General features: G+C 51.9%; 1 protein-coding gene across 2 annotated transcripts; it reads right to left on the reverse strand.

Annotated features, from left to right (window-relative positions):
- Positions 1-7,302: 7,302 nt before the first annotated feature.
- LOC307048958 (group IIE secretory phospholipase A2) lies at positions 7,303-10,732 on the reverse strand (the record flags this gene model as incomplete). Of its 2 annotated transcripts, none has more annotated exons than XM_079698253.1 (4): positions 7,303-7,445; positions 9,285-9,391; positions 9,630-9,768; positions 10,693-10,732. In XM_079698253.1, 4 exons carry the CDS (start codon positions 10,730-10,732, stop codon positions 7,303-7,305), a joined length of 429 nt encoding a protein of 142 aa, XP_079554379.1. The 2 variants fall into 2 exon arrangements, with proteins under 2 accessions (XP_079554379.1, XP_079554378.1); XM_079698252.1 differs by having other exon boundaries at positions 9,630-9,771.
- Between the last annotated feature and the right edge of the window lie 1,458 nt (positions 10,733-12,190).

Raw genomic sequence — 12,190 nt, forward strand, 5'->3', positions numbered from 1 at the left:
CCTCATCCTCTGCATCTCGACATCCAGCAGCTCACTGTTGCCAGCCGTCTGTGGCAGTTGTTCGAGCAGTCACAGACCTCAGCCTGTGGTTTGATCCCCTGGCAGGTCCCTCAACCAGAACTTGAGGAATACGGGGGTGGGCTCCTCTCATGGTTCATTTTCCTTGGGGAGATGGGCCCTCGGCCTCCCTGGCTACCCTTCCAGTATCCACCACCAGCACTGAGCTCCGTGAGAAGAAGAAAAGGGCCAGGAGTCGGACGTCAAACTTCCGTGTTCCTCTTGCTGATGTAGCAGTGCTGGTGGGTGTTAATCCCCTTTATGAAGGAGGGCAGATGGGTCTGTGGAGAACACAGGGCCCTTCACAGGCTCGGCCGCCTTCTCCTTTTTCTAATTGCACTATACTTGTCCTCACTGCAGTCCGGAGATATTTAAGACCTCTGTGGGGTCATGATCCATAGACTTAGCAAGTCTTGCCTTATCTGTGGAGCTGGACAGGGGGAATGTGACCATTGTCTGATGTCCATAGTTCATTTCCTCCAGGATGTTTCTTTCCTCAGATTCTGTTACTCTGAACCATTTTATTTTTTATTTACCAAAGTACTGTACTTGGCTATTTGCAGTGTTTTCAAAACCAAATGTTTCTTTTTTTGTGTTTTTAATCTTCAATACTTGGTGCAATAGAAGCTGCAAAGATGTGCCACTTTATCTATGAAATGGAGTTTTGTATACCAATAAATTCTAGTTTAAAGAGAAAGTTTCAAGTTGTTTTTGTCACTGTCTGACCGCCGTTTGCATGAGATGGAGAGCATGCTGGGAAATGTCCTCCTTAGAGACCTTGGCACAGAAGATGTGCACGTTCTTCCAGTGTATGGTCGTCTGGGATCTCACTGAGCTTAAGCAGCCGATTGTAGCTTCCGTCCAGGGGAGTATGGCCGCCGCACACACTGGCAGGGCCATCTCTCAGATTTCTGCCTGGTATCTAAGAACGTCTCTGATAGTTCGTAGTTGTCTAAATACAGAGCAGCTGTCTTTTGGCTGCCACCTTGGGGTTTCTCTAGAACTCGAGGGCTTGGTTTGATCCCATTCCAGGAGGGAGCACCTTCCCCCAGGCACACGTGGGCAGCGGTGACTGCACGGACTCACCTGAAAGATGTCCTCAGGAGGGGGAAGGGCAGCCACAGAAACCCAGAGGGAGGGGACCCTTGGGCGCGTGCAGCAGGGTGCTGCTCGCGCCGGGCTCCAGGGCTCCAGGGCCAGTCACAGGTCAAGGTTGCTGCCATCTCACCAGCCTCGCTGCGGCCTCATGATTTTGGCCTCGAGGCCCCTGCTCGCTCTTGTTCTATGTTTGTGCTCATCAAGCAGGCTTTGGATTGTTTCTGCAGAATCTTGGCACTGAACAGTGTCCAGTACCACCCTGGGTGGAAGAATTCTCCAGCTTCTGGCAAGGCCGATCCCCCTTGGTCACTGTCCTCCCTGTGTGATTTTTGCCTCATTCCGTGACCGAGAGACTTCTGGGTGCACAAATGCTATCCAGTTCCTGAGCCCACGAGGCCCAGACTCTGGACTCTGTTAACCCAGCTGAGAATCTTTCTGAAAGATCTGCTAGGACCAGAGTGCTGTCCCGATGTAAGTGTCCCCTCCCCCAGTTGGAAGACTTCTGTGGCCTCCTCAATTCCATCCCACAGTGGTTCAGCTGGGGCCAGGGGCCGCCTGCTGGGCCGGGTGGTGGCCCTGGGGCTTCCTGCCTGGGTCTCGGTGACCCGTGAGATTGGATGAGTCTGTAAGGGCGGAAGTGTCCTCAGGCCACGTAGGGGATAATTAGAGAACACAGTTTATTATTTACATTTTCCTCCAGGCTATAGCCTTGCTTACTCTGGGTGAGTGACAATTTATGGTGCCAAAGATGGAGATACCATGAGGGAAAGTGGCTGCTCCCGTGTCCCCTCTTGTTAACTGCTTATGGTTGTCTAGGAGAAAACAGGGTTGAAAGCCCCAGGTTTAAAGTTACCTGTTTGCCATGCACAGAAAGTGCATGTTGGCCTTGAGATACAACCAAAATCTGTCATAAAATGCTGTGCTCCAATATGATTTTGACTGGGCTGCTGGACAGGGCGGGCCCTCAGACCATAGTCATGCAGCGATTTAGAACTTGCTGGGTTGAAGAGGATCAAGAACAATCCTGCTGATTCATGGATTCTGGCTTGGCAGAAGGAAAAATTCTCCACCTGGGAGAAGCTTGTCTGAATTTCCCTATGATAGAGGGATTTAGATATCTCAAGATGCTCAGTTTTTGTTCAATTTATTCACCAATCCAAACATCCAAGAATCCATCCATCATTTACTGAACCTGTGCTGTGTTGGAGTCTTTATTTCTGGGCATTGAATCAGACATGGACCTTGTCCTCGAAAACCTTTCAGCCCAGCAGTGAAAGCGGATATGTAACTATGACCCAAGAGAACACAGGCCATAAAAGGAGGTACTGATAGGAGGGCTGTGCGTTCAGAAGGGAAATCAAGGAAGGCTCGGTGGAGGAAGTGACATTTAGATGAGGTATGAAAGGGAAGATAGGAGGTGGAAATAGGAAGCTAAGATATTTGGGACTGAAGGACCAGCATAAGCAAACCCCTCCAGTGGGAGAGTGGGATGTCCCACGTGTTTGGGACAGTTTATTCAGGGTAAACAATTCGTGTGGAGAAGGACTGGGAACTCCTTTCTTCAAACACTTGTCGCATGCCTTTTGCTACTGGAAGACTAATGCTGTGCATACCGAATGAATTCCCAAGATCAGGAATACCTGGTTCCTCCTGACCTCTTCTTACAGTGTCACGAGTCAGCCTGTATGTGCATTTTGACCTTGGAACACATCACAGGTAACAGCCCTCCAGGAAGAGTGTTATGTACCGTCTCTCCAGCCAATTTTACCTCATTCATCTGGGGGACAACAGATCAGGGCACTGAAGGTTAATGATTTCCAAACACTTGTCCATTTAAGATAAAAAATGGCACTCAGAGTAGTGGGCCAAGGGGCTATTCAAATAAATTAGTATCTATCATGTGTATGATGCTACTTCTGTAAAATAATCGCAATTATCATGTATCTGTGGATTCAATTAAGCAGATATTTATTTAGCATCCACCATGTGATGGATTCAATAGGGGAGACAAAAATGCAAAGTGGGGCTTCCCTGGTGGCACAGTGGTTGAGAGTCCGCCTGCCGATGCAGGGGACACGGGTTCGTGCCCCGGTCCGGGAAGATCCCACATGCTGCAGAGCGGCTAGGCCCGTGAGCCATGGCCGCTGAGCCTGTGCGTCCGGAGCCTGTGCTCCGCAACGGGAGAGGCCACAGCAGTGAAGGCCCGCCTACCGCAAAAAAAAAGCAAAGTGACCTAGCACAGATGGAGCATCTATGATGCTCCAGGCACTTTGAATAAGTTATCTCATTTAAACCTTAAAACCACCCAGTGAGGCTGATGGTCCCATCCCAGTTTTACACATGAGGAAATAAATAATGGGTCCAAGATCATAGATTTGAACCCAGGGCAGTCTGCCTTCACCATATAGGAACCCAAAACAAGAGCCCAAATAGCTGCGGTAAGTATCCCTAAGAAAAGTATAAACACATTGCTTGGCTGTTCAGAGGAGGGTGAAATCTTCTCCAAGTGGAAAAGCATCATGGGAAAGGTGGCATTTGAGATGTGCCTTCAAAGCACATGGATGTGAATGTGGTGATAAGGAGCCTGTGAGAGGGAGGCTTCTGGGTTGAAGGAAGCTATTGCACAGAGGTGTGAAAACAGGTGGGCAGGTTCTGGCAGTGGTGAGGAGCATAGAGAAATATATGCGGCTGGAAAAGCAGATGATACCAAGCTTGAATGCCAGGGCTTGGTGGACAATGGGGAGCCACTGATCGTTCAGGGGCAGAAGAGTGATATGATGGAAATCAATCTCTGGGAAAATGAAGCTGGCATTGTGGACAGGATGGAGACTGGATGGAGAACGGAGGGCTGAAGAACCTTAGGTCCTGAGAGCCTGATCTTAGCTCTATTATGACACTTACTAGTGTAGAGTAATTGGTGTTGTCTGTCTGTAGGTTGGCCACATCAGATTTGGCTCCGTCGCCAGGTTTCAGCAAGGGGCCAGGAGCATGGTTTGAATGAAAGCATATTGAGGGAAGGAATGGAATTTAATACAGTATTCAGTGCTCCAGCAGTGACACTGTGAAGAACCCTAAAGAAGTGGACGAATGTCCATGAAATAATAATTGGACTTAACTCTGGAATTCCAACGTGATTTGATTTCTAATCGCTTACTCAGCAAGTTATTTAATCGAACACTTGGTTCATAGCTTTTGTTAGGGGCTAAGTGGGAACAAAAGCAAAAACCATCCAAATCCTATCATCAAAATTGGAGACGCAAGCTATGAAACATTCAGGTAACAAAGTCCCCTCCCCAGCCTTGATTTAGTCCCCATGCCTCATTCATCCATTAATTCATTCACTCATTCATTCATTTGATAAATGAATAAACATAAAGCATTTAAAACAGTGCCTGGTGAATGCCAAATGCTTAATAAATGTTAGGTATTTTTTGTTATTATGACTATCATTCATTCATTTATGGGATGCTTATAATGGGCTAGGCATTATTTTGTGTACATTCACACATGCTAATTTATTGAAATCTTGCTACAATCGACCTACCAGGGAAATGTCATTGTTCTATTTTACAAGTGCAGACACTGAGGCTGTCTGTGGCCATATATCAGCGCTTTTTGGATTTTAGTGTGCACACGAGTCACCTGGGGGTCTTGTTAACTGGGGGGTCTGGGGTCAGGTCCAAGATTCTGCATTTCTAATAAGCTCCCTGAGCAGCGAGGTCTAGAACAGATGCACCGCTGCTAAGTGGCAAAGCAGAGGGCTTTACCTGGAAGCTCCAACATCAAGTTCAGGGTTCTCCTTTCCTTTTTTCAGCCTTTTCCACCAAGTCTGTGCTGGAAATCAAGCGTGTGTACTGTAGACACACACAAACAGGATTTAGACAGAATCATTGTTGCATTCACCAAATATTTATTGATTCTTCGAAAAACAGGCTGCACCGGGGCTTGTTCTTAAGTTCCAGTTTTCACCCTGTCAGATGGTTAAGCAACTGTAACATCACATAGGTACTCCTTCCATCGCTGCCTTGAATCCATAACGCCCAGAGCACCACCTCTCTCAATCTCCCCCAGGTCAGTTCCTTCTTCCTGTGTTTCTCGTGTATGCAGTCGTACCATCATTCTAAGATGTCTGTAAGGACTTATTGATTACTTCTGAGCATATGATTACTGAAAGTGCGAAGGGACCGGTTTCACTAGCCCAGAAACATACTTTGCCCACACGATGAAGGGAAATTCAGGTTTAAGCCAAATTTGTTTCCACCTATTAGCCTGAACAAAATGGACAACAGAGGGCGCCTCAGGACCACCCTTCCCAACACTGTGCTCTCTTCCCCACCCACACACACTGTGCTTTAAGACCTGGTCTCCTGGTGATTATTCACCAAGGATTTGAGTCAAGTCACAGCAACAAAGCACGCACATCTGCCCCTCTCGTGTTTTGTTTGTTTGTGTTTGTTTTGCTAGCACAGAACTTCTTCACCTTTTAAAATGTATGATGATCATCGTTTTGATGGTTTCAGGCTCTTTCCTGCCCTCAAAGTCCTGAAAGTTGCACACGTGCCATGAAATGGACAAAGGGAGTGGATGTTTATTACCTGGCCGCTGAGAGCGTTGCCTGTGCAATGCATTTTTTTTTTTTTTTTTTTTTCCGGTACGCGGGCCTCTCACTGTTGTGGCCTCTCCCGTTGCGGAGCACAGGCTCCGGACGCGCAGGCTCAGCGGCCATGGCTCACGGGCCCAGCCACTCTGCGGCATGTGGGATCTTCGTGGACCGGGGCACGAACCCGTGTCCCCTGCATTGGCAGGTGGACTCTCAACCACTGCGCCACCAGGGAAGCCCTGTGCAATGCTTTTTTTTTTTTTTTTTTTTTTGCTGTACGTGGGCCTCACTGTTGTGGCCTCTCCCGTTGCGGAGCACAGGCTCCGGATTCGCAGGCTCAGCGGCCATGGCTCACGGGCCCAGCCGCCCCACGGCACGTGGGATCTTCCCGGACCGGGGCACAAACCTGTGTCCCCTGCATCGGCAGGCAGACTCTCAACCACTTGTGCAGTTCTTTTTTACATGCTTTATCTTATTGAATAGGCTCATCCCAATCCTGGAAGATTTTATTAGCATATTATAGATAGAGGAGATATATCTATATTTAGGAGTAGAATCTGCTGAAGTTCATTGCTTCCCAGATAGGCTGCATTCCATTTGATGGGAATCCTTTGGTGCTTTAAATTGGCTCCAGAGTTGGCCCTAGGGTGTTGGAGGTTGAAACCTTTCCTCTTCCCCTCCCTGTATCAGGAGCCTGACCTGGCCTGGGCATCCTCACAGCTGACCTTCCCTGGGCACCCTAGGCTGTCCAAGATGACAACCAGAGGGGTAGAGTGTCAGTGACTGATACCCACTCATGAAGAAACGAAGGCACACTGGCATGGGAGTGAGGACACCCCTTCAGGTAGAACTTTCCCTCTCTGAGCCCCGGATGCCCATCTGTCAAGGGAGGGCTTCGAAAAAGGTGATTTGAGAGCTTCTTTTCACTTTGAGCCAGTCTTCTAATGGGAGGGATTTGAAGCCTGATGACATGGTGGGGACAATATTTTTAGGTTGGTATTTTGTGTGCTTCTCACATTATGCCATATGGCCAGAAACATTCCTTCTAGAGGTTGCCATTATTATCTTGGATAAGATGGTGGAATGTTAGAAAAAGAGAATCACAAAAACTCACTGTAATGGGAAATTAAAAGGACAGAATGTCAGAACCGTGCACAGGGGCCACCCAGGTCAGACCCACGCTGTGTCCCAGTACTTAGCACATTGTTGGCACATGGTGGGTGCTCACAAAATGAATGAATGAATGAAACTGTAGACTAATTAAGCCCTACAATGATAGAATCTGAGGATCAGTATTAGAATTATGGGGAAATATCGTTCACATATTCGGAAGAGGGAACTGAGATCCCAGGGGGTGGGTTATAGAATCTTCTGGGTGCTAAAGGGCCCCCGGGCATGGCTCTTCCTCATCTGGGAGCTCTCAGGGAGGGATGGGTTTGCAGCAAAGGAATTTTCCAGAGGGAGGGGCTCTGGTGCCAATGTTCCAGAGGTCTGGGGCTCCAGCAGCTGGAGGGCAGGGGGCCGCAGGGGAGAAGCGGAGCACAGCCTTAGCAGGGCGGGGTAGGTCCGGTGCACAGCTTGTTGGGGTAATGGGCATATTTGCGGTTGTAGGTGCCCAGGTTGTCGCAAAAGCAGAGAGCAGCCCTCTTGTCACACTCGCAGGTCTGCTGTTGGCAGGTGGTTCTGCCAGCTGGATGGGACGAGGTGAGTCAGGGCCTGGGCGCCTCGGTCCTGCCACTCTCAGACATGCAGGGGACTGCTCTGGGGTCCCTGTTCTCAGCCCCAGTCTGCTGGAAGCCCATTCTCATGGGGGATGTTCCAGGGATGGGTGAGAGAAAGGGCAGTGTACTGGAGGGCCTGCTGGGGCCCAGGATGCTGGGAAGCCTGGACGTTTGTTCTCCTGTTCTTTCCCAAGCCCAGTCCACTGCCCTTAGCCCTTTCCCCCATGGGGAGACCATCTGGTTCACTAACTGTCTTCTGCCTCAGCCCAGGGAGAGTGCATTTCCAGGCAACTCCTTCTCCCATGTAATGCGTTACTTATAGTGAGGCGGCCATCAACCAGAGAGGAAAACTGGGAAGTTTACAGCAGCTCAACCCCAGATGGACTCAGAGTGCCCCAGAGGGACTGCAACTGGGGCCTGCTCGGCCGTGCCTATCTCCCTCAGAGCGGACGGAGCCCATTTTCCTAGCATTAACTTTAGGGCTCCCCCTCCACACGTGGCCACACCCTGCCTGGGGAGCAGAACTGGAGTCAGCTCTGCAGGTACCAGGGGCCCCAAAGCCTCCTCTTCCCTCCACTGCCTCTGTCTGCCCTGAGTGGCTCTGGATCCTTTTTGTCCCCACGAAGTCATCCCCCAGCTCAGAAATGTCCAGGTTCCTCACTGTCCTTCGCAAAGGTCAGCCTCATTCCCCATCCGGGTTCTGCTCTCACCGGCTCTTTCAGCAGAAATCAGAGTTGGAGGGGGCTTAACAGCCATGTCAGCTCCTTTGGGGGGTTCTTACCAGAAGCTGGACTAAGCCAGGGAAGTGAGTGATTGTCTCCATTTTATAGATGAGGAAGTAGAGGCTTTTGAGGGGTTACGTCACTTGCCCAAAGACATACAATGGGTAGGTGACTCCCTGACCCGGTGTCCCTCTTCACCTAACACCTCCCCTCTCAGTGCCGTCCCTAACAGGTGGCTTCCTAGCCTTGCATGAACCCCCAGGGATGGGGAGCTTACTACCTGTCAAAGCTGCCTTGCTGGGAACAGGCAACTCTGAACCAAATCTGCCTCCAGTGGTTCTGGTCCTCGTTCTGCGTCTCCCCCAGGACAGACCTTAGAGATCTGAGCTGAGTCTTCTTTGACCCTCCTAGACCCTCCTGCTGTGCCCCACGCTGGGCCTGCCCTCCTTCCAGGCTGCTCCTGGCTTTGCGGCAGGAAGAAGGTTTGGTTCTCTGATCTGAGCTCCCTCCACGGGGCTGGGCTGCGTGGAGCCCTCCGCACTCTGACTCGGAGCAGGCTGCTTCCCCAGGCCGGGGACCAGAGGAAAGCTACTTGGTCCAAGTGGGCACTGGGCCTGGCAAAGATGAGCGCCGGTACAGTCAGCCTTTGGGAGCAGGGTCTGCTGTCCCAAATCCAAGCTCCAGCTCTCTCTGTCTGGGGCTCTGCCCTCAAGGCTCTGTCCTGGGAACCTTGCCTCTAGCTGCCACCCAGGCCCTGGGGAGGGCTGTGTGGGTACAGCTGCTCTGGGCCCTGGCTCAGCTCTACCCACTTTGCTCCTCTCCCCAGAGGCTGGAGCTGGGAGGGCTCTGGCTGGGGAAAGTGCCTGGGGTCAGGGCAGGAGCTGATGGGTCACGTGCTCTCTAGACTGGGTGCCACAGGAGCATCTGGGTAGATGGACAGGTCTCTCCCCACTTCCGTGATGATGGAAGGTCCCACCCCCGCCCCAGCCCAGGTGACCAGGCTCAAGAGTCTCCATCAGGAGAGGGTTCCTAGCTGAAGCTGTCCCCCAACCTGGTGTCTGGGGGAGTCTAGGGCTGTTCACTTACCACAGAAGATGCTGTGCCTGCTGGCAGAGAAAAGATACCTTTCCAATTTGGGTTCACAGCCTAGCTTCTCCAGACTCCCATAGCAGCAGTCATGGGCGTGGCAGCACCTGTAAGGGTCATGGTTGGCTTGGAGGGGCCTGTGAGCCAGGCTGGGCAGGACCAGGGGCTGCCTGGGGGGCTCAGTGCCCAAAGGGGCTCAAAGTGGAGGTCGGCCCCAACTTTCTAGGTGCCCCCAGCCCCTCCCTCCTCGCAGGATGCTTCCCCCAGCTCCTCCACCCTCCAGGATGCTCCCCCAGCCTCTGCATCCTCCAGCGGGGTGCTCCACCTGCTGGGCCGCCTGCTCACCAGTCTGTCTGGTCCACTGGCCAGTGGGAGCCGCCGAAACCACAGTAGCAGCCATAGTCATTGTACTGCAGTGCAGGCCGCCCCTTCATTCTCTCAATCATCACCCCGAACTGGACCAGGTTCCCGACAGCCAGGGCCACTGCTGGGAGGGAGGGTGGAGGAGGTCAGATCCCTCAGGGCCCCACCCTCTGCAGCCAGCTGCCCCTGATGTGCCCCCAAATCTGAGTCCAGACATCTCTCTGATTGTCTAGGTAACCTCACCTCCCTAAGCACTTCATTCCCAATAATAACAATGTTAAGCAGTAATAATATCCCCACGACATCATCGCACCTCGATCCCCTAGCCCTCACCCGCGTCGTGTCAGCCCACATGACCCCCCTCCTGTTCTCCTTCCACCAGCTCCCAGAATACCGCCCACTCATCCTCCCGGGTCCCAACCCTTCCTGATCACCTCCCCAGGTGTCAGCCCGATCCCCGCAGGAACTCTGTCCCTGTCAAGTCCCATCAGATGTCACTGGATAAGCTTCCGAACCACCTGGACTTCCCCAAATTCCTCTAGGTCCTGATGATGCAGCAATGGGGGGCTGCTGACCCGGGCAGGTTAGAGCCCAAAATGGAAACTTAAGTGAGGGATGGAGCGGGGGTGGCAGGAGCTCGTGTGCTGTCTGGGATCCCTGCCAGCCCCTCTCCCCCGCCCCACCGGGCCATCCAGGCTACAGTCTTCCCCTCTCCCCCCTCTCCACTGACTAGTGATGGCTTTGCGGTACGTGGGCCTCTCACTACTGTGGCCTCTCCCGTTGCGGAGCACAGGCTCCGGACGCGCAGGCTCAGCGGCCATGGCTCACGGGCCCAGCCGCTCCGCAGCATGTGGGATCTTCCCGGACTGGGGCACGAACCCGTGTCCCCTGCATCGGCAGGCGGACTCTCAACCACTGCGCCACCAGGGAAGGCCTCCTCAGGATGTCCAATCACACCGTCCTTGGGGCCCAGCTCAGGGGCCTCCAGGGAGTTGGGGATTCCTAGCTGGGGCAGGGGAGGGGTAAAGGCAGGAAGGTTACTTACCCATGAGGCAAAGTAAGGTCAGAAGAGGGGGAAGCTTCATTCTGGGGGGAGGGGAGGGGTGCAGGGAGTAGAGAAGCTGGGCTGCAGGAGAAGGAAGTCAGCAGGGGTGCCTCTGATCTCAAGGCGTCTCTGCATTAGTTAAATACCGGGGTCCTGTCCACTCCCCATCATTAACCCCTGAATGCCCAGTGACGTAATGATACTTCTTGGTCTGACACTTTGGCCAAGTCTCCAGGGGAGGGGCCCGCCTGGGGCCTGTGGGCTCTGCTTCCAGGCAGTTTGGGGAAGGTGGGGTCGATTTGTGGGCTTTCTTCTCTCTGCCCTTCCCCTCCCCTCCTCCTTTCCCCAAATCACTGTGCTTGGTCCCACCGAGGAGCTGTATGTCTTGGCTGTGCTAGGTGCTCTTCATTCTTGGTGTCTTTTTCTCATTCCCATTTTACGGATGCAGCCTAGAGAGGCTGAGAAACTTAAGTTCTCAGCTCCCTTGGCCAGGGAGCACCAAGGGCAAGTCTGTCCTGTTTCCATGACGCTAGCTACTTCAGCATGGCCCCGACTCCCCTCCCTGCTCCTCAACCAGCTCCTGTGTTACCCAGATGGAGACTGGTGATGGCAACTTGACTACATAGCAGGGGGCCATTTGTCCAAGAACCTAGAATCCAAAGGCTGGGCGCTCAGCCAGCTGGGCTTAGGGGTTTTTCTTTATTGCTCTTTCCTGGGCAGGCTCCTGCTTGTTTGACAGGTAGCGAAAATACTCTCAGTTAAGAATTCTGTCTACCCAAACCCTTGAGCAGGGGTGGAGCATGGCTGCCATAGAAACAGGCTCCATCTGACTCAGCTGGAAAACCCACATTCCAGCATGAACTGGAAACTTCCATCCTTTTGATGTCATCTTAGGGCCTGGGTCGGGGAGACAGTAGCCTCCTGGTCCAACTTGGCCCCCAGAGAGAGCTGCTGTCCCCGTCGTCGGGTCAGAACATTGAGGCTGGGCTTCAAAGCTTGGCTGGAGGTTCGTGAGATGGAGGAGAGGACCTGGCTCTGTCGTGATCAGAAATGTCGAGGTCCCACAAAATGCAAGACCAATTTATGATAAAAACCCTCCAGTAGTGGGATTGCTGGGTCATATGGTAGTTCTATTTGTAGTTTTTTAAGGAACCTCCATACTGTTCTCCATAGTGGCTGTACCAATTCACATTCCCGCCAGCAGTGCAAGAGGGTTCCCTTTTCTCCACACCCTCTCCAGCATTTATTGTTTCTAGATTTCTTGATGATGGCCATTCTGACTGGTGTGAGATGATATCTCATTGTAGTTTTGATTTGCATTTCTCTAATGATGAATGATGTTGAGCATTCTTTCATGTGTTTGTTGGCAGTCTGTATATCTTCTTTGGAGAAATGTCTATTTAGGTCTTCTGCCCATTTTTGGATTGGGCTGTTTGTTTTTTGGCTATTGAGCTGCATGAGCTGCTTATAAATTTTGGAGATTAATCCTTTGTCAGTT

Source organism: Hyperoodon ampullatus, assembly GCF_949752795.1.
Source record: "Hyperoodon ampullatus genome assembly, chromosome: 2".
In the NCBI taxonomy this organism is placed as follows: Eukaryota; Metazoa; Chordata; class Mammalia; order Artiodactyla; family Ziphiidae; genus Hyperoodon; species Hyperoodon ampullatus.